The sequence below is a fragment of the Entelurus aequoreus genome, linkage group LG13 (genome assembly GCF_033978785.1).
Source record: "Entelurus aequoreus isolate RoL-2023_Sb linkage group LG13, RoL_Eaeq_v1.1, whole genome shotgun sequence".
Lineage (NCBI taxonomy): Eukaryota > Metazoa > Chordata > Actinopteri > Syngnathiformes > Syngnathidae > Entelurus > Entelurus aequoreus.
The window spans coordinates 22,819,094-22,846,278 of NC_084743.1; the positions used below are offsets into that span (position 1 = coordinate 22,819,094).

A 27,185-nucleotide genomic window follows, 5' to 3' on the forward strand; every position below is an offset into this window, starting at 1 on the left:
CTGCTTGAGTACACAGGTAATAATGTAGTAAGTATGACCAATGTGTGAATGCTTGCTTTTGCAAAACAGAACATTTTTATAGTAAGACAACCTGGTTGGAAGCCATCCACAAAATTACACTAACAGTTGTTCCCTTTCTGTCTTTCTACATCTGTCAGCGCAATTATTGCTAATATTTAGACTTATATGATAAGTTAATTAATTGAACGATAAATAAAAATGAACTGGATAACATTGCCAGGCCTACAAGGTGTACAAATGACATGTCCTAATGATATGAAAAGTTCCAAAATATCACTATTAGCCAATGTTACTTTTGTTGACTAAAACTTTTTTTCTTAGTTATCGTCAACGACCTATCGTCCCCTGACTAAAATAGGTTGATAACTAGTATAAACAAATGCACGTTGACAAAAACAATGTCGACATTAATTTATAATTTAGTCGACGAAAAAAACAAGACGAAAATAATTGACAGAAACGAAATCCTATCATATTTATTTTCATCTTTAGGTTTGGTAGGACAAGTTAGGAATCTGTCCAATCACAGTAGCATGCTACGGAGACCCTAAAGCAGGGGTCACCAACCTTTTTGAAACCAAGAGCTACTTCTTGGGTACTGATTAATGCGAAGGGCTACCATTTTGATACACACTTAAATAAATTGCCAGAAATAGCCAATTTGCTCAATTTACCTTTAACTCTATGTTATTATTAATAATTAATGATATTTACACTTAATTGAACGGTTTAAAAGAGGAGAAAACACGAAAAAAATGACAATTAAATTTTGAAACATAGTTTATGTTTAATTTAGAATCTTTACAGTTCTAAATTCAACCAAAAAAAAGAAGACAAAAACTTAAAAAAATAATTTATGGAACATCATTAGTAATTTTTCCTGATTAAGATTAATTTTAGAATTTTGATGACATGTTTTAAATAGGTTAAAATCCAATCTACACTTTGTTAGAATACATAACAAATTGGACCAAGCTATATTTCTAACAAAGACAAATCATTATTTCTTCTAGATTTTCCAGAACAAAAATGTTAAAAGAAATTCAAAAGACTTTGAAATAATATTTAAATTTGATTCTACAGATTTTCTAGATTTGCCAGAATAATGTTTTTGAATTTTAATCATAATAAGTTTGAAGAAATATTTCACAAATATTCTTCGTCGAAAAAACAGAAGCTAAAATGAAGAATTAACTTACAATTTATTTATTATTCTTTACAATAAAAAAAATACATTTACTTGAACATTGATTTAAATTGTCAGGAAAGAAGAGGAAGGAATTTAAAAGGTAAAAAGGTATATGTGTTTAAAAATCCTAAAATCATTTTTAAGGTTGTATTTTTTCTCTAAATTTGTCTTTCTGAAAGTTATAAGAAGCAAAGTAAAAAAAATTATGAATTTTTTCAAATTCTATTTGAGTTTTGTCTCTCTTAGAATTAAAAATGTCGGGCAAAGCGAGACCAGCTTGCTAGTAAATAAATAAATTTTAAAAAATAGAGGCAGCTCACTGGTAAGTGCTGCTATTTGAGCTATTTTTAGAACAGGCCGGCGGGCTACTCATCTGGTCCTTACGGGCACCGCGTTGGTGACCCCTGCCCTAAAGGGACACGGAGGGAAAAAAATGTTTTGCGAGATCTCGCAAAAGTTTTTTTTTCCTATGTCAGTGAACCGGAAGTAAAACAGACACAGCGATGGTGAACCGGAAGTGAAACAGACAAAGCGACGGAGGCGCCTACCCATCATCCGTGGGAGAAGTTTATTGATTTCTATTTTAGTATTGGCCTAACATATAAAGACATCAAATCGTATTATGTTCCCACAACAGAGCACAGAGGATGGGTAGGCTCCCGCTCCTCCATCGCTGTGTCTGTTTCACTTCCGGTTCATTTTGCAAAACATCCATGTCCCTTTAGGGGCTCCGTAGCATGCTGTAGAAGGACGGGGGAAATCACGACGGGGATCCAATCAGAACTACAACTACGAAGACACGGTGTTTGGATTTTTCATCGGACTATATTGTGGGGATGTACCGATAAATGGTAATAATGATGGCGGCGACAACACTCCCGACGCTTACTATTACCTTTTTAAATTAAAATGATCTGAAAACCGATAACTGCACTTTTATAAACTCACGGGACACGCGGAATTACTGGTGCCAGGTTGCAAGCTGAAATGCTAACATGAAAATAAGAGACAAACTTGTTTCCCCAATAAAAACATACCCCCCAATTTAAACTTCTATTAACACATTAAGGTCTGAGCAACTAAGCTATTCAGTTGTGCACGTTGAACCTACAAGCTGCGCTTTTTTGGCTCTGAATTATGATGATCGATCTTTCCTCAGAGGGAAAGATTTGTTTTTATGGTGTGTTCAAGTACCGCTGAACAGAGTAGGACAGACACAACGCCCGCCAGAAGTGATACATAATTTGAGAATATTTTACTTGTTACGCACTTTTCATTTACCAGTAAGTCAATCTTAAAGTGCTAGTGTCCAAACAAACATTTACAGTACTACAATAAAAGATTAGGAATTAAAACAGATAAAACACTACAACTAAAACATTTCAGTTAATCATAAACACAATAAATGCAAAACAGTGTTTTTTCGAACAGTGTGTCTATTTTAGTTACGTTTATAAAGCCTTTTGAGCTCATTCCGCAATAATAATGACAACCGTGATCATTTTGGTCACAATAACCGTGATGTGAAATTCTCAGATCGTTACATCCTTATTCTGTATTGTTACCCCACGTCATTACAATATGTCTTCTAACCCTGGAAGATAGAGAAGACACATGAACACGTTTTACCTTTGCAAGGTAGACCACAAGACACGTTGTAAACCCTGTGGCACCATTTCCTCTGGTAAAAATACAACCAACTCGAAGCGTCTTCTGCAGGCTAATCATCAGGACATCAATGCAACAGTAAGTCGGCCTTAACTAATATTTCCAAATGACTCATATTGTACTGAATTACTTTAATTATTATAGACAGTAGAGAAGGATCAAGATTGCTTACTCTACCACTACTGTTGTACGCATTGGTGAGCTTGCCCGCCAATCTAAACAATATCCAGTGTTGTGGTATTAAAAATTAACTGGAATCCAGTGTGCTGTGGGGCCCTATTGTAGTAAATCACACCAGAGCCATCATAAATTAATAAAATCTTTATTGGACATATGAAAGTAAACAATGTGATAAAGAACAATTTACATCAATCAATCTAATGACCTAGATATCTGGTCAGGACACTCCTAACTCTTTTGCCTTCATTGTCCATTCGTTTTTGGTGACTTTATATACTCTGGACCTAGACGTTTAGTCTGCGACATACATGGCAGACAATAACTGATACAATCTGCTTTGCCAGTCCAAAACATTAGCCATTTTCCGTAGTCTTCCCTCGACGGCCAGGTAATACAAAGCACACGCTACCTTTTTTAAAAATTTTTAATTTTTTTTTTTCTTAAATCACATCCACGGGAGCCCGCATTCTCGTTGTCTCTCCGACAAATGGACAAAGTTTTTCGGTAAGTAGAATCACAGCTGACCTGGACTTTCCAATGTTATCTTGCCGTCTGAGAAGTGTTGTATCCGAAATAGCTGCAATCGCTTTCTCTTAAAGGCCTACTGAAATGAATTTTTTTTATTTAAACGGGAATAGCAGATCCATTCTATGTGTCATACTTGATCATTTCGCGATATTGCCATATGTTTGCTGACAGGATTTAGTAGAGAAAATCGACGATAAAGTTCGCAACTTTTGCTCGCTGATAAAAAAAGCCTTGCCTGTACCGGAAGTAGCGTGACGCCACAGGAGGTAATATTCCTCACAATTTTCCTTTGTTTACAATGGAGCGAGAGATATTCGGAGCGACAAAGCGACGATTACCCCATTAATTTGAGCGAGGATGAAAGATTCGTAGATGAGGAACGTTACAGTGAAGGACTAGAGAGGCAGTGATGGACGTATCTTTTTTCGCTCTGACCGTAACTTAGGTACAAGCTGGCTCATTGGATTCCACACTCTCTCCTTTTTCTATTGTGGATCACGGATTTGTATTTTAAACCACCTCGGATACTATATCCTCTTGAAAATGAGAGTCGAGCACGCGAAATGGACATTTAAAGTGACTTTTATCTCCACGACAATACATCGGTGACACACTTAGCTACTGAGCTAACGTGATAGCATCGTTCTCAAATGAAGATAGAAACAAAAGAAATAAACCCCTGACTGGAAGGTTAGACAGAAGATCAACAATACTATTAAACCATGTACATGTAACTACACGGTTAAAAATTCTCAGCCTGGTAAGGCTTAACAATGCTGTTGCTAACGACGCTAAGTCTAATTTAGCAACTTAGCAACCGGACCTCACAGAACTATGATAAAAACATTAGTGCTCCACCTACGCCAGCCAGCCCTCATCTTCCCATCAACAGCCGTGCTCACCTGCGTTCCAGCGATCGACGGCGCGACGAAGGACTTCATCCGTGGGTTTGGCGGCAAGCATCGGCTAGGCGTAGTAAGTAGTCCTTGTTGTGTTGCTGTAAGTATTGTACTTAGCCGCTAATACACCGATCGACCCACAACGTCCTTCTTTGCAGCCTCCATTGTTCATTAAACAAATTGCAAAAGATTCACCAACACAGATGTCCAGAATACTGTGGAATTTTGTCGAAGAAAACAAGAGGTTTTTATATCGGGTCAGATGAGGTCCAACCACTTCCGTGGATTTTGTGACGTCACACGCATAAATCATATCCAAAGGAGTTTTTCAACCGGTAGTGTGGCGGGAATTTTAAAATTGCACTTTATAAGTCAACCCGGCCGTATTGGCATGTGTTTCAATGTTAAGATTTCATCATTGATATATAAACTATCAGACTGCGTGGTCGGTAGTAGTGGGTTTCAGTAGGCCTTGAAGGTATTCATGTATGATTTCCACAAGCGTCTGTACAGACGGAAGGAGAAACACGGGCATGTCTGGATGACTCGCCTCCATATTTCCAGTGGTTAGCTATGAGTTACGAAACCGCTTTATTATAAAGCTGGCTGTGGCGCGTTCTTTCTGACGTCACTTCCTCTCCGAATTCAGCTTGTAAACGATCAATGAGTCCATACAAAGCTAAGAGCCAGAGATTCAAGAAATAGACGGTGCACTTACCCGTGTAAAAAATTATCCAAAAGAGGGGAACTTTAAACGATGATTTAGTGTAGCCGAAACGAGGCTTAGGCTAAATAATTATTTGTATTAGGTAAGGGTGTAACGGTACGTGTATTTGTATTGACCCTTTCGGTACGGGGGTTTCGGTTTGGTTCAGAGGTGTACCGAACGAGTTTCCACACGGACATATTAAGTAGCGTACCGCACATTGTGTAAACAATGCACACCGAGGCACAACACACGGCATGCTAGCAGCAACCGGGCTACGACAACAAAGCGAAAACGGTTTGCCGACATTGTTCAGCAGCGGTAAGGTATGCTTCTGGCAACACGTCAAACATGCTAACCCATTTGAAGCGTCACCACCCCCAAGTGAATATTGCTTCAACGACGAGAAAGACGAGCGTTGTGCAAACACCGCATTCAAGCAGCCTCTCCTCGGCGAGTCAGGCAGGGCTAAAGCAATAACAAATGCCGTTGGTGTTTTTATAGCAGCAGATTTAAGACCATATTGCATTAAAAACTAGATTTTGACCCACTTCTTTCTGCAGACAATGTGGATAAACTGATTTTTCTGGCAAAAAACATGAAGATTGAGTGAGAGTCACCAGGGTTTAAGGCTAGGGGGGAAAAGAAAAGTTAATCTGAGGCTGAGTTGACTTGAAACTGTTTAATGTTGCACTTTTTATATGTAGAAGAAAAGTTTTGTCATTTTATCTAATCTGAGCAACAACTTGAGGCAGTTTAATGTTGATTAACGTGGACCCTGACTTAAACAAGTTGGAAAACGTATTCAGGTGTTACCATTTAGTGGTCAATTGTACGGAATATGTACTGTACTGTGAAATCTACTAATAAAAGTCTCAATCAATCAATCAAAAAAAGCACTTTATATGACTTGTCCAGGTGTACCCTGCCTTCCGCCCGATTGTAGCTGAGATAGGCTCCAGCGCCCCCCGCGACCCCGAAGAGAATAAGCGGTAGAAAATGGATGGATGGATGGATGGACGTAGAAAGGTTTTGTTAAGAAACCATTCTGACCCTTATCTTATTTCATTTTTATTTTATATATGTTGACCACATTAAAGGCCTACTGAAACCCACTACTACCGACCACACAGTCTGATAGTTTATATATCAATGATGAAATCTTAACATTGCAACACATGCCAATACGGCCGGGTTAACTTATAAAGTGCAATTTTAAATTTCCCGGGAAACTTCCGGCTGAAAACGGCTAGGTATGATCACATTTGCGCGTGACGTCAATGGTTGAAACGGAAGTATTGGGACACATTGTATCCCAATACAAACAGCTCTGTTTTCATCACAAAATTCAACAGTATTCTGGACATCTGTGTCGGTGAATCTTTTGCAATTTGTTCAATTAACAATGGAGACTGCAAAGAAGAGAGCTGTAGGTGGGATCGGTGTATTAGCGGCCCGCTGCAGCAACACAACCAGGAGGACTTTGAGTTGGATAGCAGACGCGCTATCCGACGCTAGCCACCGACCGCATCGATGATCGGGTGAAGTCCTTCGTCGCGCCGTCGATCGCTGGAACGCAGGTGAGCACGGGTGTTGATGAGCAGATGAGGGCTGGCGTAGGTGGAGAGATAATGTTTTTAGCATAGCTCTGTCGAGGTCCCGTAGCTAAGTTAGCTTCAATGGCGTCGTTAGCAACAGCATTGCTAGGCATCGCCAGGCGGCACAGCATTAACCGTGTGGTTACAGGTCCAGAGTTTGGTAGTATTGTTGATCTTCTGTCTATCCTTCCAGTCAGGGGCTTATTTCTTTTGTTTCTATCTGCATTTAAGCATGATGCTATCACGTTAGCTCCGTAGCTAAAGAGCTTTGCCAATGTATTGTCGTGGAGATAAAAGTCACTGTGAATGTCCATTTCGCGTTCTCGACTCTCATTTTCAAGAGGATATAGTATCCAAGGTGGTTTAAAATACAAATATGTGATCCACAATAGAAAAAGGACAAAGTGTGGAATCCAATGAGCCCTTGTACCTAAGTTCAATCAGAGCGAAAAAAGATACGTCCTGCACTGCACTCTAGTCCTTCACTCTCACGTTCCTCATCCACAAATCTTTCATCCTCGCTCAAATTAATGGGGCAATCGTCGCTTTCTCGGTCCGAATCGCTCTCGCTGCTGGTGTAAACAATGGGGAAATGTGAGGAGCCCTTCAACCTGCGACGTCACGCTACTTCCGGTACAGGCAAGGCTTTTTTTTTTATCAGCGAGCAAAAGTTGCGAACTTTATCGTCGATGTTCTCTACTAAATCCTTTCAGCAAAGATATGGCAATATCGCGAAATGATCAAGTACGACACTTAGAATGGATCTGCTATCCCCGTTTAAATAAGAAAATTTCATTTCAGTAGGCCTTTAAGCCTGGCAATGGACCCTGTGTGTTCATGACTGCCTGCTGTTGCACTGATCAGCCTAGTGGTGGCTCACATCCATCACACACAGAGCTATTTTTATTTTTGGGCAGAATTATTATAGTGTTCCCACTGTTAAAAGGATAAAGCCATTGTTTACAAATTTGGTAAATAAATAACCAAAACATTTATTTTGTTGTTTTCTTACTGTACCGAAAATGAACCGAACCGCGACCTCTAAACCGAGGTACGTACCGAACCGAAATTTTTGTGTACCGTTACACCCCTAGTATTAGGGGTTATCCGGCTTAGTGTAGACATAGCCTAAAACTAATTAAAAAAAAGCTGTCAAAATTAACACTGCTAGTATCTTTTATCATTGAGGAATGTTGTGTGCGTGCCCCCGCCCGCCTTTCCACCCCCATAAAAAACAAGCCACGCAAAAGGAGCAGTAATTAAGCCCTCATTAGTCCTTGTTATGTAACGTGAATGCAGCGGGACTGTCATTTTCAAACGACCGCAGTCAACAGTGCACCAGTTGCTTCTTCAACATACTGTAGCTCCTCTGTGTTTCCACCTCAGCTGGCACATACAGGGTGGCGAGTGTTCTCCGACAATTTTTTTTTGCAGAGCGGAGAGGTAGGGCCTCTCAGTCAGCCTCGGTTTGCGTCAAATGTGCGTTATCAAAGAGCACTCCGCGGCGTGAGGCTTGTCTTTACCTTCGGGACATGTGACCGAGCAATTAAAACAGAAGAGAATACAGTACGTGCAATGGCCCAAAACAACAACCAAAACGAACAATAAAACCAAAAGCAATGCTCGAAGGAAAACGATGCAAAATCGAGGCGACGACGGAGGGGTTCGTTTGGACGAGGCGATGGAGAAAGTGGTGTCTGCAAAAGTTCAGGGAAAGAAACAACATATCTTAAATCTTCTCCCAGCTCCCTCGGGCTCGGCGAGTCTCATTTACAACTCTGTAACTGCACACGCCGGACCCAAAACAGCAGGATAATAAGCTATTGGGTAACATACGCGCTCACACATGCTACACACACCTGACCTACTACTAACTTGTATTCTTGTTTAGTAGACCAGAGCAGCACAATAAGTAAGAAACACATGCAAAACATTCTAAATATAGTACAATTTGTTCAGAAAAACCCTAAGGACAAGTGTGGTTCATTATCTCTGAAGCAGAAGTCCCTCCCTATGACCCGGAATTCAATAACATCTATCCTTGGCGCCACCTCTCCTTCATGCAAACAGAGCAACCTGTCGATTACACGGTCTCAGTACCTGGGAAACCAGATAACCACAACGGTTATGAGCCCTCGGTGGCTCAGGCTGTGTCAACAATATCAACCCTTTTTCCCGCTCCTCTACTCGAGCACACCAATTGTATGCAGGAAAAAAATAGGTACTCATTTGGGCGGGCACTTTTTTTTTTTTTAAACTTTTGCTTTCATCCACAATCCCTGTTTGAGACAAGAACACACATGTTTCTCTCTACTGTGCATTCCAAATCATTAAAAATGCTAGCAAGAGGCGGCCAACGAGGATACAATCCATTCCGGCTATGAAACCTTTTAAAAAACCTCCAACAACATTTGAGTTGAGTTGAGTTTGTGTTTATTTCGAACATGCATGCATACAACATGATACATCACAATTTCCAGTTTCTCTATTCGACATGTTCGAAAAGGAGTAGGAAGAAGCAGAGCTTATTTAAGCCTACCCCTTTTCCTTTAAATAGCAGTTGCTAAAACTTTTGTTCACTTCCTGTTCTCAATTGATTTACAATACACTCCGTAACTAATAACATTAAAAATAAATAAATAAATAACAATTAGTGAAGTAAGTTATACTTCATATGGTGAGATAAATAAGATTATTTAGAAAATGAATGGATGGATGAAATAAATTCAGAATGTTTATCATGGTTCTTCTTCTTTGTACTTTGTAAACACTTTAAGTTTGAAGAGTTTCTTGAAGTGGATTATATTAGTACAGTGTTTTTCAACCATTGTGTACCGTGAGATATTGTCTGGTGTGCTGTGGGAGATTATGTAATTTCACCTAATTGGGTTAAAAATATTTTTTGCAAACCAGTAATTATGGTCCGCAAATGTGCCGTTGTTGTGTGTGTGCGGTCTAGAGATCGGCAGAGTAACCGTGTAATACTCTTCCATATCAGTAGGTGGCAGCAGGTAGCGAATTGCTTTGTAGATGTCGGGAACGTGGTTTGTCGTGATCACAATATGCAGGCGACAGCGGGAGGCAGTGTGCAGGTAAAAAGGTATCTAATGCTTAAACCAAAAATAAACAAAAGGCAAGTGCCGCTAAGGAAAGGCATTGAAGCTTAGGGATGGCAAAACGAAAGGAAAACTGAACTGGCTGCAAAGTAAACAAAAACAGAAATGCTGGACGACAGCAAAGACTTACAGCGTGTTAGAGATGCTACCTCAGTAGAAGTATTTAAGTCCCATCTTAAAACTCATTTGTATACTCTAGCCTTTAAATAGACCCCCCTTTTAGACCAGTTGATTTGCCGTTTATTTTATTTTCTGCTGTGGTTCGGTGGCCACGGATGAAGTGCTGGCTGTCCAGAGCCGGGACCAGGGGTGGACCGATCGCCTGTGCATCGGTTGGGGACATCTCTGCGCTGCTGACCTGTTTCCGCTTGGGATGGTCTCCTGCTGGCCCCACTATAGACTGGACTCTCACTATTATGTTAGATCCACTATGGACTGGACTTTCACAATATTATGCTAGATCCACTCGATGTCCATTAGGGTTGGGTATCGTTTGAATTCGAACGATTCCGATTCAGATTCTTTGTTTCGATTCCGATTCCTGACGATTCTCGGTTCCGATTCTTTTAAGAGGCAGGGTCAAAAAAAAATTTAGGATATTTTAAATGAGCTAGCTAACCTACAGTCTTTCTGAATGAAATAGTCTGACATTCTCCATCAATTTTAATTCTATTAACTTTTTATGAACTTTACTATAAATTCCTCACAGGGCTGTTTTCAACTAGAATATAAATATCAAATCTATGAACTTGAATATAAATATTATAAATTATGAATACATTTTCCCAGGGGTACACTTTCCTCAAGAGAGCTTTATTTTTGAAAACCTCATGAAAACACATTTACACACACAAGTGTATGATGCTGCAGGTACTTAAAAATGTTACCGTGCTCCCACTGATGGGCTAACCTGGTGCAGAAAAGCAAATAATAAGAAACAACTTGCAAAACCCAGTCCAGATTAGCAGCAGGTACAGTATAAAATCAGAGACAGTTCTTGTTTAGGAAAATGACCACATCCGCCTTCTCAGGCAGGATGCGTGAGCATTCTGGACAGATAGTGTCTCCTGCTGTGGAAAATACACGTTCGCTGGGTGTGGAAGAAGCTTGAACGCATAAATAGGAGAAAGCGAGATCTGACAGCAAAGGATAAGTCTTTTGTTGGTTCCACCGGACCATCACCATGCAGCAGGGTTGTCAGACATAAGTATCGGTGGAACGTCCTGGTACATCTGCAGCTCTCTCTCCACTCGTTTCTTGATGGACATGGAGCTCTGTTATTTCGCGGTTATTTCATTTTTTTTTTGTAAAGTAAAGCCACACTTTCGACCGCCGACGCCCGCTATCCATGCTTGAGCTTGACTGACTCGCTCGGCTATGCTAACACTTCCGGCGGTGGGCGCTTCTTCGTTGGTGCTCAGCGGCTTCTTCTTCCGGTTCGGCGGACATTTTTTTTTTTTTTTTTTTTTTCTGGTCGGCGGACTGGGTAACGAAAATAGGAATCGAAATGTAAACTTTTGAACGATACCGGGAGAATCGGAAAGTTAGTCCCGCTTCCAATCGATACTCGATACCCAACCCTACCGGTCGCCCTGCAGTCCTCTCCAAGGTTTCTCATTGTCATCCCACTGGGTTGAGTTTTTCCTTGCCCTGATGTGGGATCTGACTCGAGGATGTCATTGTGGCTTGTGCAGCCCTTTGAGACACTTGTGATTTAGGGCTATATAAATAAACACTGATTGATTGATTGATTGAAATTGCCAAAAACATGATTGTAATGAATAAACTCATGGACAGACTGATGCCAGCTCACAAGCCTAAATCTTAACATGAAAACAAGAGACATTAATGTATTTCCCTATTAAGGAACAACATACCCAATTTAAACTAAGTTATTTAATTGTGCAAATTGAACCTACAAACAAGTGATCGAAAATCACAGTGCATTCAAGCATCACTGAACAGAGTTGGACGACACGACGTACAGTAAGCCTAAAATCACGACTGTATCTATTTTGGGGGAGGGGTGAGTTTACCTGAAGACATCATTTTTAGGTCCAAAAGTATGAAATGAGTGCCAATGTTTTCAGCAATAAGGAACCCTATAGGAAGGAACTATCGACGTTGTATCGTACCGGAGGCCAGGCAAACACTACTCCATGACAACCTGGCTATCGGGTTGAAAGCCCGGGCTGTTAGCTCGGTGGCTAGCACGCTCTTCTGTCATGCAATGTTTGAGTCCAGGGCGGAACAGAACAAGCAGAGACTGAACCAGACTATATCTATGAGAGAAGGAGTTTCCCCGGGTTCTTGCTGTGGGGTGAAAACAGATCCTATTATCCTGCGTGGCTCCATTCACGGACACACCCTAACCCTTTGCTGACATACAAGACCCGGTAGAGAGGAGACCAATGCATTTGTTTGAGCTCCCACTTTGAACCTGCGTTACATTCAGTCTAACAAAGTCTTATGACGAGACTAACTATGATATAGTTAGTTATATAGTTCGGTACTACATAGTACATACAGCGCATGCAACTCCTGCATCATTTGTCAGTTAGCACCTGCAGGTTGCATGAAGTCCTGTTCCTGCTCAACAAGTTTCAACAACTCAAAAGGAAATTAAGTTTTCACATGTCACCTGCCATTGCAGACAAATAAACGCAAATATGCACAACCACAATCCAAGCACGTTGTGACGTTTTCACCCTCAAAACCAATACAAAGAAATAGAAAACGCAATTTCGGTGGAAATTATGTTTGAATGCTGAAGAGCCAAAGTCGAACTGAAATGCTAACAGTTAGCACGCTGGCCAGATAGCGTCAAGCAACACAAATATGAAAAAAAAATCAGCTAAAAAAGCCAGCATGGTAACAATAGAATGCTTACAGTTTGCATTAGTGAAATACCAAAATATATGACACTGAGGTGTATACCTGTTGAATTATCTAAAAAAAAAAAGCTAGTATGCTAAAGTTAGCATGTGTCAAGTACCAAAATACATTACCGTATTCTCCGGAGTATAAGTCATGTGTGGCAGTAATGACAATATCAAACAAACAAAAGAAGTCTGGAGCTTAGCCATAGAGAAGTTTCTTAAGCGCAAAACTTATGACCGTATTTTTCGGAGTATAAGTCCCCCCGGAGTATAAGTCGCACCGGCCGAAAATGCATAATAAAGAAGGAAAAAAAACCATATATGAGTCGCACTGGAGTATAAGTCGCATTTTTTGGGGAAATTTATTTGATAAAACCCAACACCAAGAATAGACATTTTAAAGGCAATAGTGAACAACAGGCTGAATAAGTGTACGTTATATGACGCATAAATAACCAACTGAGAACGTGCCTGGTATGTTAACGTAACATATTATGATAAGAGTCATTCAAATAACTATAACATATAGAACATGCTATACGTTTACCAAACAATCTGTCACTCCTAATCGCTAAATCCGATGAAATCTTATACGTCTAGTCTCTTACGTGAATGAGCTAAATAATATTTGATATTTTACGGTAATGTGTTAATAATTTCACACATAAGTCGCTCCTGAGTATAAGTCACACCCCCGGCCAAACTATGAAAAAAAACTGCGACTTATAGTCCGAAAAATACGGTACTCTGAGGTGTGTACATGAAAAGTGTGTTTAAAGTGCTAGCATGCTAACGTTAGCAAACTTCCAGTACCAAAATAGGACTGAGGTGTATACCTAAAAAAAAATATTAAAAAGCTAACATATTAACGTTAGCATCCTAACAGGTATCATTTTGTCAAGTGACAAAATATTTGACGCTGAAGTGCATACTTGCAAAATGAGCAAAAAAAAGCTAGCATGCGAATATTAAAATGCTAACGATTGTGCTGCACCGTTGAAAAATTAGCTGCGGGACGCACTTTGGACACCCCTGATATACGCTCATCATCCATGAAGGTAGGGGTTCTTAACCTTTTTCACCTCAGAGGGGCCCCAAGACCATTCAAATATTAACACTGAATTAATCAGCTTACTCTTGAGTTTATTCATATTCAATAAATATATCTAAATAAACTAGATGAATAATAAATACATATGTTTATTAACTAAACTGTCAATAATATTAAAGTGCATATGAAAATACAGTTACCATATTTTTCTGACAATAAGTCGCAGTTTTTTTTCATAGTTTGGCCGGGGGTGCGACTTATACTCAGGAGCGACTTATGTGTGAAATTATTAACACATTACCGTAAAATATCAAATAATATTATTTAGCTCATTCACGTAAGAGACTAGACGTATAAGATTTCATCGGATTTAGCGATTAGGAGTGACAGATTTTTTGGTAAACGTATAGCATGTTCTATATGTTATAGTTATTTGAATGACTCTTACCATAATATGTTACATTAACATAGCAGGCACGTTCTCAGTTGGTTATTTATGCGTCATATAACGTACACTTATTCAGCCTGTTGTTCACTATTCTTTATTTATTTTAAATTGCCTTTCAAATGTCTATTCTTGGTGTTGGGTTTTATCAAATAAATTTCCCCAAAAAGTGCGACTTGTATATGTTTATTTCCTTCTTTATTATGCATTTTCGGCCGGTGCGACTTATACTCCGGAGCGACTTGTACTCCGAAAAATACGGTCATAAGTTTTGCGCTTAAGAAACTTCTCTATGACTAAGCTCCAGACTTCTTTTGTTTGTTTGATATTGTCATTGCTGCCAAAAGTGGTGGAAAAGTGTATTACAACTGAGAAACAAATATTGTTTGCCGGCCCTCCATGGCGCTCTTGCAGCCCAACAATGGGCCCTATGGTTAAAAAACACTGCATTAAGGTACACCTGCACGATCTAATGACCGAAGCAGTGAGTCTCAAACTGCATGCGGTACGCCAAAAAGAGCGCTTAATTAAGCGATTAGTGTTTTATTTTCCTATATTCAAACGCAGTGTTACTGTTCAAACTGTGTGTAATGTTTCAGTGGCCAAAATATTGAATATACTTGTTAAATAAAACCTTGGCCTTGTTTTTAATGAACACTTGGGCCTATTACGCTACTGCATTTTATTGTTGGTCATTATGATGGTGCTTGCATTCTACTAAAATAACAATGCTCAGGTTAGTTTATGAATTGTTAAAATTAGAGATAGGCCTATAAATGCTTTAAAATGTAATATCGGAAATTATCGGTATCGTTTCTTTATTATCGGTATCGTTTTTTTTTTTTTTTTTTTTATTAAAACAACATAAAAAACACAAGATACACTTACAATTAGTGCACCAACCCCAAAAACCTCCCTCCCCCATTTACACTCATTCACACAAAAGGGTTGTTTCTTTCTGTTATTAATATTCTGGTTCCTACATTATATATCAATATATATCAATACAGTCTGCAAGGGATAAGCTTTGCTTCTTCCTACTCCTTTTCGGGCATGATGTAAATGAAATGATATGAAATTGTGTGATGTATTATGATGCAAATGTGTTCATGTTCGAAATAAACTAAAAGAAAGAAAAGAAAGAAAGAAAGGGATACAGTCCGTAAGCACACGTGATTGTGCGTGCTCCTGGTCCACTAATAGTACTAACCTTTAACAGTTAGTTTTACTCATTTTCATTAAAGGCCTACTGAAATTATTTTTTTTTAATTTAAACGGGAATAGCAGATCCATTCTATGTGTCATACTTGATCATTTCGTGATATTGCCATATTTTTGCTGAAAGGATTTAATAGAGAAAATCGACGATAAAGTTCGCAACTTTTGCTCGCTGATAAAAAAAAAAGCCTTGCCTGTACCGGAAGTAGCGTGACGTCACAGGAGCTAGTATTCCTCACAATTCCCCATTGTTTACAATGGAGCGAGAGAGATTCGGACCGAGAAAGTGATGATTACCCCATTAATTTGAGCGAGGATGAAAGATTCGTAGATGAGGAACGTTACAGTGAAGGACTTGAGAGGCAGTGATGGACGTATCTTTTTTCGCTCTGACCGTAACTTAGGTACAAGCTGGCTCATTGGATTCCACACTCTCCTTTTTTTATTGTGGATCACGGATTTGTATTTTAAACCACCTCGGATACTATATCCTCTTGAAAATGAGAGTCGAGAACGCGAAATGGACATTCAGTGCCTTTTATCTCCACGACAATACATCGGCGAAATGCTTTAGCTACGAGCTAACGTGATAGCATCGTGCTTTAACTGCATATAGAAACAAAAAAATAAAGGATAGAAGGAAGGATAGATAGAAAATCAACAATACTATTAAACCGTGGACATGTAAATACACGGTTAATGCTTTCCAGGCTGGCGAAGGTTAACAATGCTGTGCTAACGACGCCATTGAAGCTAACTTAGCAACTTAGCAACGGGACCTCACAGAGCTATGCTAAAAACATTAGCTCTCCACCTACGCCAGCCAGCCCTCATCTACTCATCAACACCCGTGCTCACCTGCGTTCCAGCGATCGGCAGAAGGACGAAGGACTTCACCCGATGCGTTTGGCGGCCCGGAGACGTAGGAAGTCAAGGTGAGGTCGGCGGCTAGCGCGGCTAGCGCTGCTAGCGCTCCAACAAAGTCCTCCTGGTTGTGTTGCTGTAGTCCGCTGCTAATACACCGATCCCACCTACAACTGTCTTCTTTGCAGCCTTCATTGTTCATTAAACAAATTGCAAAAGATGTCCAAAATACTGTGGAATTATGAAATGAAAACAGAGCTTTTTGTATAGGATTCTACGGGTACCATAACTTCCGTTACTCTGACTTCGTCACGCGCATACGTCATCATACCGCGACGTTTCAGCCGGATATTTCCCGGGAAGTTTTAAAAGTCACTTTATAAGTTAACCCGGCCGTATTGGCATGTGTTGCAATGTTAAGATTTCATCATTGATATATAAACTATCAGACTGCGTGGTCGGTAGTAGTAGGTTTCAGTAGGCCTTTAATTACTAGTTTCTACGTAACTGTTTTTATATTGTTTCACTTTCTTTTTTATTCAAGAAAATGTTTTTCATTTATTTATCTTATTTTTTTTTTTTTTTTTTTTAAAAAGGACCTTATCTTCACCATACTTGGATGTCCAAATTAGGCATAATAATGTGTTAATTCCACGACTGTATATATCGGTATCGGTTGATATCGGTATCGGTAATTAAGAGTTGGACAATATCGGAATATCGGCAAAAAGCCATTATCGGACATCCGTAGTTAAAATATCAGTTTCAAATCCAGTATAATTTTTTTATAGCATTTTGTAGCAGTTGTCCGGGGAAAGTTTTTCAGACTCACCTGGGAAATGATGACTTTGAAGTGGTTCCTCTTGAGCAGGTGGCTGTGGTTGGCCTCCAGCTTCTTCACCTGCCCGGCCTGCCTGTCCAGACGATCCCGCACCTCCTTCAGGTGGCCGCCCATCTTGCGGGAGCGCTCCAGGAGCTTGCTGACGCAGTTGGAGGTGCCCATGTGCGCCTTGGACAGGCGAGTCACGTCGCCCTGCACGACCCGCACGGCGCCCTCCAGGTCGGCCTGCCGCTGCTCCATACGCTGCTGGTTGTCCTGCACCGCCTCCATCATGTTGACCAGCTTATCCAGCAGGGCCACCACGGTGATGGCGCTCACCGGGCCGCCGGGGCTCACCGGGCCGCCGGCCCCGGGGCTGGCGGGGGCGGTGGGGCTAGTGGGACTTTTTAAGCCCAGTCGGGAGAGAGTGCTTCCCGGGCTGGGCGAGGACGGCGTGCTGCAACCCGGGATAAGGAGCTCCGTGTTCTCGGTGCGTGTGCTGCCCGACACGCTGCCGGGCTCCGCCTGGGATGCCTCGGCGTGAGGTGCCTCTCCTTCCATGGCTCACAGGTGCTTTAGTCACACGCACAAAAAGCGCAAATTACGGCGTTACCTGGCTCTCACAGACGAGTCCCCCCGTGGAGTGAACTTTGGGTGTCGCGCTTCTTTGACTTGACTACCGAGCACCCACGCCCAATTCTCCGTGTCTCTCTCACACACGCACTCAACTTTCAAAACACCTCCCCCGCAAGACAAAGGGAGGGGCTTGGTTGCCACGGTAACCTCACAGGCCGTGCCCTGCAGCACTCACACAGGAGAGGCAGGTCTATGTTGTGTTGTCATGTATGATCCCGGAAGTATTCACAGCGCTTCACTTTTTCCACATTTCGTTATGTTACGGTCTTACTCCAAAATGGAATGAATTCATTTTTGTCCTCAAAATTCTGCAAAACCCAAAACCGGTGAAGTTGGCACGTTGTGTGCATCGTAAATAAAAACAGAATACAAGGATTTGCGAATCCTTTTCAAACTATTGTCACCAACCAACCACCATTGCGCCAGGCGCGCGTCAGTCCGGCTGCAGCAAGCAGCTGCAATCAATCGCCAGCAATCGGCGCACCTGTCACTGATCAGCATACTTGCCAACCCTCCCAATTTTCCCCGGGAGACTCCCGAATTTCAGTGCCCCTCCCAAAAATCTCCCACGGCAAATATTCTCCCGAATTTCTCCCGATTTCCACCCAGACAACAATATTGGGGACGTGCCTTAAAGGCACTGCCTGTCGCGTCCGCTTTTCCTCCACACAAACAGCGTGCCGGCTCAGTCACATAATATATGCGGCTTTTACACACAGATAAGTGAATGCAACGCATACTTGGTCAACAGCCATACAGGTCACACTGAGGGTGGACGTATAAACAACTTTAACACGGTTACAAATATGCGCCACACTGTGAACCCACACCAAACAAGAATGACAAACACATTTTGGGAGAACATCCGCACCGTAACACAACATAAACACAACAGAACAAATACCCAGAATCCCTTGCAGCACTAACTCTTGCGGGACGCTACAATATACACCCCCGCTACCACCAAACCCCGCCCACCTCAACCACCCCCCCCGTATGCTGATCAGAGGACCTGCCTTCATAAGCCTGCACAGCCTGCTATCCCGGGCCAGAACATAGCCATAAGCGTATATCAATCAATCAATCAATGTTTATTTATATAGCCCTAAATCACAAGTGTCTCAAAGGGCTGTACAAGCCACAACGACATCCTCGGTACAGAGCCCACATACGGGCAAGGAAAACTCACCCCAGTGGGACGTCAATGTGAATGACTATGAGAAACCTTGGAGAGGACCGCATATGTGGGTAACCCCCCCCCCCCCCCTCTAGGGGAGACCGAAAGCAATGGATGTCGAGTGGGTCTGACATAATGTTGTGAAAGTCCAACACATCAGCGAAAGTCCAGTCCATGGTGGGGCCAGCAGGAACCATCCCGAGCGGAGACGGGTCAGCAGCGTAGAGATGTCCCCATCCGATGAACAGGCTAGCGGTCCACCCCGGGTTGGGAGCAGAGTAGAAAAGAAAAGAAAAGAAACGGCAGATCAACTGGTCTAAACAGGGAGTCTATTTAAAGGCTAGAGTATACAAATGAGTTTTAAGATGAGACTTAAATGCTTCTACTGAGGTAGCATCTCTAACTGTTACCGGGAGGGCATTCCAGAGTACTGGAGCCCGAATAGAAAACGCTCTATAGCCCGCAGACTTATTTTGGGCTCTGGGAATCACTAATAAGCCGGAGTTCTTTGAACGCAGATTTCTTGCCGGGACATATGGTACAATACAATCGGCGAGATAGGCAGGAGCTTGACCGTGTAGTATTTTATACGTAAGTAGTAAAACCTTAAAGTCGCATCTTAAGTGCACAGGAAGCCAGTGCAAGTGAGCCAGTATAGGCGTAATATGATCAAACTTTCTTGTTTTTGTCAAAAGTCTAGCAGCCGCATTTTGTACCATCTGTAATCTTTTAATGCTAGACATAGGGAGGCCCGAAAATAAAACGTTACAGTAATCGAGACGAGATGTAACGAACGCATGAATAATGATCTCAGCATCGCTTGTGGACAAAATGTAACAAATTTTAGCGATATTACGGAGATGAAAGAAGGCCGTTTTAGTAACACTCTTAATGTGTGACTCAAACGAGAGAGTTGGGTCGAAGATAATACCCAGATTCTTTACCGAGTCGCCTTGTTTAATTGTTTGGTTGTCAAATGTTAAGGTGGTATCATTAAATAGATGTCGGTGTTGAGCAGGACCGATAATCAGCATTTCCGTTTTCTTAGCGTTGAGTTGCAAAAAGTTAGCGGACATCCATTGTTTAATTTCATTAAGACACGCCTCCAGCTGACTACAATCCGGCGTGTTGGTCAGCTTTAGGGGCATGTAGAGTTGAGTGTCATCAGCATAACAGTGAAAGCTAACACCGTATTTGCGTATGATGTCACCTAGCGGCAGCATGTAAATACTAAAGAGTGCAGGGCCAAGAACCGAACCCTGGGGAACTCCGCACGTTACCTTAACATAGTCCGAGGTCACATTGTTATGGGAGACACACTGCATCCTGTCAGTAAGATAAGAGTTAAACCAAGACAAGGCTAAGTCTGTCATCCCAATACGCGTTTTAATACGCTCTAATAAAATATTATGATCAACAGTATATCTAGCCCTATACACTCTTGCTCTCTCTGTGTGTTCTCCCCCGTCCTGTTGAATTGTCTCCTGTCTCCCTTGTCGTCCTCCCTGGACGTTCCCGCGTACGAGTTGTGTGTCTCGTCTCCCTCTGCTTCCCTGGCTGCCTCTTGGATCTCGACCTCCCGCCTGGACACAGACCTTTGACGCCTCTTTCCTCCCCTCAACATCACGTCCACTCACGGACCTCCGAGCCAGCCAAGCCCCTCTAGGACTTCCGCCTCTCGCTCAACACTCAGCAGTTAATTTCCACACATAGTCGCACATCATACACTCTTGGATTTAGTCACACTCCATGCTCTTGTTTATTAAGATTATATATATATATATATATATATATATATATATATATATATATATATATATATATATATATATATATATATATATATATATATATATATATATATATATATATATATATATATATATAGCTTATACTACGTCCCTCCTGTCTGTGCTGTCTCCTCCTCCTGCACACATAACACCTATAGTCAATTGAATAGACTGCAAAGACAAGATACTTAATGTTCGAAACTGGAAAACTTTGTTATTTTTTGCAAACATTAGCTCATTTGGAATTTGATGCCTGCAACATGTTTCAACGAAGCTGGCACACGTGGCAAAAAAGACTGAGAAACTTGAGGAATGTTCATCAAACACTTATTTGGAACATCCCACATTGTTTAATGCAAATAATATATTGCATTAAACAATATATTATTGTTTAATGCAAAGTAATCATGGCTGGCTGGTCTAAATAAAGTATGCCAAATACATGTCATGGCAGTAGAGTGCAGCAACAACAAGGGACAGGAAGACAAAGGACCTGGCTCTTACCTGACCTCTGGTTAATATTCACACCCGTTAAACCAAGAATGTGTTACCTTTTGCGATTCTCTCTCTGCCTGTTACAAACGTGTGTTTGTGATATAATAAAATGACAATAAAATGATGGTGCAAATCAGTAACATGATTGTTTTCCTCGTGCAGACGTCTGCTGTGTTCTGCTGCCTCTGCGTTATCTGTTCACGTTCAAAAGTGTACGTCCTGTGCACCCCTTTCCGCCCTCAACTTGTTTCAGAGCTGTGTGTCACGGGGCACTCTGACATGGAAATGTGGAAATCCCTGTCTCAACAATGAGCTCATCTGTGCCCCGTCAGGGTGTCCTGGCCCTTTTGTCACCATCGGTGCAAATGTTTCATCCAGCTACTTTTTCCAATAACACAATTTTAGTGCACAAGCACATGATATCACAACACAGACGTCATGTATCGGTATGCGTTGTTTGGACAGCAGATGTTTGCAGTGACATATTAAAACTGCACTGTATCAGAATGACATGTACATACATACACACACATATGTGTGTATGTACACATACAGTATGTACACACATAATATATATATATATATATACATTATATATATATATATATATATATATATATATATATATATATATATATATATATATATATATATATATATATATATATATATGTATGTGTGGGAAAAAATCACAAGACTATTTCATCTCTGAAAATAGTCTTGTGATTTTTTCCCACACATACATATTACGCTCTACCACGGTATCGAGCACAATTTTTTTTTGGATAATCCAATTAAGACATATATATATATATATATATATATATATATATATATATATATATATATATATATATATATATATAATGTATATACATACATACAGTACATGCATATGTACACACATATATATATATACATTCATACATATACGTATGTACATACATACATACATACATACATACATACATACATACAAACAATACATGCATACATACATAGGCAAACATATTCATACACACATGCATGTAATCATACAAATTTATACACACATGAATGTAATCATACAAATACATACATACATGCCATACACACATACCTGCATGTGCATACATACATACATGTATGCATGCAAACATACACACATACATTCATTCTACCACCAATGTATTCTTTTTTGTCAACTTAGCATTGTTATTATTATCATCTGTGCACTATTATAAGTAGTGTAGTGGTATGGTGACAGTCTGTGTTGTTATGATCACCATACAATATATTTCATAACTCAATAATTTAGCTATAATCCTGCTGTTGTTATTGCTGCAGTGTCAATGCTGGTAATTGCGGTATTTGTATTATTTGTTGTTATTTTTGTTAGAATAATCATGTGTAAGTTATCACACAACTCTTATGCTTAAAGGCCGTTGCTATAGTTATTAGCTACTGTGCTCAAGTTGTACTTTGCTATCTATGCAAGGACAAAACTTGTTATCAGACACGGCATATGAGAAGTTGCCTCGCCGCAGATATTTTGTTTGTCTTAGCCCACTAACAGCCAAAGACTTCAAGGACCTCAACGAATATAAGACGACAGCACGCAGACAAAGCAGAGACAAGGCAATCACAAGGCCCCCAGCACATTCCGTCACGTATTGTGCGTACTGGAAGCTGCTTTGCATGATATGTGTGGCCACTCCTTTTACAGGCGGCCTCAGTGATGTAATCAGGGACCTCCCAAATAAATAGAGGCGCACGTGGGCTGGACTTTAGAGCGTGGTGGGAGATTGTAACTGAGCGTGCAGTCCCAAACGTCTCTCTTCGTTCAGCTAAATTGAACTCTGTCTCTGCATGATTCCTTGCTTCTTGTCTGTTTAATAGATGTCATCAGTGTTTGAACCTGACAATGTTGTTGTTATTATTATTTATGTTATTATGGTGTTGTAATTATTGCTGTGTCCGTACTCTTATCATAATTGTATCTGTAACATTAATTATGTGCTATAATTAAGATTACTGGCACTATACGTGTAGGTATTTGCTGTTATTGTTAAGCTTTTGTTGTCGTCTTTCTGTTTTTTTCCTCACAATTAACCCTCTCTTTCATTTTCTCTGCTCTAGGAGCTTTATTACAACATCAGTTACCTGCAAATAATACAAGAGGAAAAAATATCTCACACTTTTACCTTTCCTGCACAGCATACAAGGGCAGCAAGATCGATATATGTGTTATTTTTTCCAACGGCTGGATAGGACAGGTAAAAAATAAATCAACTCGGTCCATCAGTTCGTAGTTATTTTGTAACTGCGCCTGTCTCCGATTTTCCCTGGCAAATTCTACTTGAGGTCGCTCTTTGCATGACCATCTGAGCTGTCAGGTGGACAAACCCAAACACCCTGGTCTCAAACACATGAAAGTTTTGAACTTTGCCTTTTCACACGTTCACCCCAGAGACGGTGTGACAGATGATGCTCCCATCCTGTCATTCTCCCCACTCGCCCCGTCTTTCCTTTTGTCCATCCCTCCATTTCCTCCATGTTCTTCCTCTCCCCGTGGTAGTATCGTGTTCATTTCAAGCAAATGTTAAATGTTTCCAATATTCTCACTGATTCTCAGGAAATGTTGTCTTCCCTTTTGCTAAATTCAAGGTTCAAAGATTGGAACGGCTCTGCAGGTGTGACAGGGTTGCTCTTAAATGCGCAGATTAAATGCAAAAAAAATAATCTAATGTGACAAATATGTCATGACCTTTTGCAGCAGGTCATGTCTTGTTTGGGTTATGTTATAGTTCTCCTGTTTTTCCGTTGCTAGGAGCACTGATTGTGCACACGTGTCTCTGTTTGGTGATTAGGACACGCATTTGCGACTAATCCCACCCAAGCACTTTTATATGCCAGTCTCGCCGTCCGGTCGGTGCAGGACCATTCCTTGCTGGATGCAAACTGTTTACTGTATGCTTCTTGATGCTCAATAGACATTTTTAGTGTGTTGCCGTGCACTTCCCTACAGTACGAGTCCTGTGTGTTTTGCCTCATTCAAGGATTAAATCCTCTTCTAACCTGCAGGCTGTCTCCCGCCTGCACGTACTGGGATCACCAACACCACCGACATGCCGAAACATGACAAAATAGAGGCTTTACCGCCACATTTCTTTCAAAGATTATTACCCGTGGGTGGGTCGTTCAATCCACATATCAATCGTATCAATTTTTCCACCAAATAATCAGTTTGACCACAACAATTGATTATTTATATATATTTATATATACAAGGAGAGTTTGACTAATACACTCGCTGGCAAATTTCACTTAAAAATAAACCCTGACTGTTCTTTAGATCAATTTAAATATGAAATAAACAATTAAATACATTTAAAACTTAATACATTAAATTAGATAAAATTACATTTAAAATTCTGATTATTGGAATCTTTTTTTTAGGGTTAATTTAAATTATGCAAGCGAGTTATAACCTGTGATTATTCATGATTAATCTAAATTCAAAAGTGTGATTAGTCTGATTTAAAAAAAATTGACTGCACTGGTATTTTTATTTTATTTTATTGCGTTGTTCGTAACAGTCCATTGTTGACATTGATGCAATTACAAATTTAGGGAATGCGTTTTTGGACAGGGCTTTAAGAGCAAAATGGCGAATAATTTGAATGACAAACAATTGTAATTGTTGCTTTTGTTTACTTGTTATGCACTATTGACTTAATTTTGACAAAATGTATAGAATATAATTTAATAACTTTATTGACATTGCACTTTAAAACATACTGTAAGAATAAATGTGAAATAAAAGGAAATAATTGTAGGATGTTGTTGATATCGGCTTATTACATTGTTGTATTTATGTAATGTAACATATTTCTCAAATCAGCTTGTTGATTTGTTCATAATCATGATCAACAAATCAAAGGATACTCTTAAAATCATTCAATGATGTGGAAAAATCTCAAACAAAAAGTGTTGATATCTAAAATACAAGCGCCGTGTTTACTTGGTATCGGACTTCTAATTACTACTAATATCTCTGAGAGCATGTTGTATAATACCATAATGGCAGCGTGCGCCCTCTAGAGGCAAAAAGACGAAAGTGCAAGGCCTATTGTGTCTGCAGCTAGTGTATGACTGAGATTATAATTTAGATTTTTTAAATCATGGCCAAATAATATGACCAAAAGTGTTTGTGTAGAAAAGTTTTAATTATCAAACCAATAGTTGTGAATAGTTGTATTATTGAAACAAACACCTACTGTCTTAAATTCTTTAACATATAAATTATGTTCTATTTGTAGCAAAAGGAAAGATAACAGCCTTAAAGGCCTACTGAAACCCACTACTACCGACCACGCAGGCTGATAGTTTATATATCAATGATGAAATCTTAACATTGCAACACATGCCAATACGGCCGGGTTAACTTATAAAGTGCATTTTTAAATTTCCCGCCACACTTCCGGTTGAAAACGTCTAGATATGATGACGTATGCGCGTGACGTCAATGGTTGAAGCGGAAGTATTGGTACACATTGTATCCCAATACAAACAGCTCTGTTTTCATCGCAAAATTCCACAGTATTCTGGACATCTGTGTCGGTGAATGTTTTGTAATTTGTTTAATGAACAATGGAGACTGCAAAGAAGAAAGCTGTAGGTGGGATCGGTGTATTAGCGGCTGGCTGCAGCAACACAACCAGGAGGACTTTGACTTGGATAGCAGACGCGCTATCCGACGCTAGCCGCCGACCGCATCGATGATCGGGTGAAGTCCTTCGCTGGAACGCAGGTGAGCACGGGCGTTTATGAGCAGATGAGGGCTGGCGTAGGTGGATAGCTAATGTTTTTAGCATAGCTCTGTGAGGTCCCGTAGCTAAGTTAGGTTCAATGGCGTCGTTAGCAACAGCATTGTTAAGCTTCGCCAGGCTGGAAAGCATTAACCGTGTAGTTACAGGTCCATGGTTTAATAGTATTGTTGATTTTCTGTCTATTCTTCCAGTCAGGGGTTTATTTCTTTTGTTTCTATCTGCAGTTAAGCCCGATGCTATCACGTTAGCTCCGTAGCTAAAGTGCTTCACCGATGTATTGTCGTGGAGATAAAAGTCACTGTGAATGTCCATTTCGCGTTCTCGACTCTCATTTTCAAGAGGATATAGTATCCGAGGTGGTTTAAAATACAAATCCGTGATCCACAATAGAAAAAGGAGAGAGTGTGGAATCCAATGAGCCAGCTTGTACCTAAGTTACGGTCAGAGCGAAAAAAGATGCGTCCTGCACTGCACTCTAGTCCTTCACTCTCACGTTCGTCATCCACAAATCTTTCATCCTCGCTCAAATTAATGGGGTAATCGTCGCTTTCTCGGTCCGAATCGCTCTCGCTGCTGGTGTAAACAATGGGGAAATGTGAGGAGCCCTTCAACCTGCGACGTCACGCTACTTCCGGTACAGGCAAGGCTTTTTTATCAGCGAGCAAAAGTTGCGAACTTTATCGTCGATGTTCTCTACTAAATCCTTTCAGCAAAAATATGGCAATATCGCGAAATGATCAAGTATGACACATAGAATGGATCTGCTATCCCCGTTTAAATAAAAAAAATGTCATTTCAGTAGGCCTTTAACATCAAATGACGTTTCTTTTTTTCCCAGGAAAAACAAGCAAACATGTGACTATCCTAAATTAGAGTTTTACGTTTAAAAAGTAAGAACTTTTTTGAAATGTTATATTGGGATCATTTTGTACGCTCTGTAAAAAGAAGTTACCTATTTTGTTTGTCTTTCCCATTCACAAGCACTTTTTTTCTGTTTTTGCTTGAAATAGTGGTTAAGTCAAGTTTCTTGTTGGCGGTTGGAGGTGACATAAATTGCAAGACAACAAGGGACAGAATGTCCTGGAATCCCTATT

The 27,185-nt window shown here is 40.4% G+C and overlaps 1 protein-coding gene across 1 annotated transcript in view; it reads right to left on the minus strand.

The window, feature by feature from the left end:
* Positions 1 to 18,233, minus strand: part of LOC133663253 (caveolae-associated protein 2-like) — a 43,895-nt gene extending 25,662 nt beyond the window's left edge. The window contains exon 1 of the mRNA XM_062067601.1: positions 17,195 to 18,233. Within this exon, the coding sequence (XP_061923585.1) occupies positions 17,195 to 17,743 (549 nt within the window). The 5' untranslated portion in view covers positions 17,744 to 18,233. The remainder of the gene's footprint in view (positions 1 to 17,194) is intronic.
* Positions 18,234 to 27,185: the final 8,952 nt, after the last annotated feature.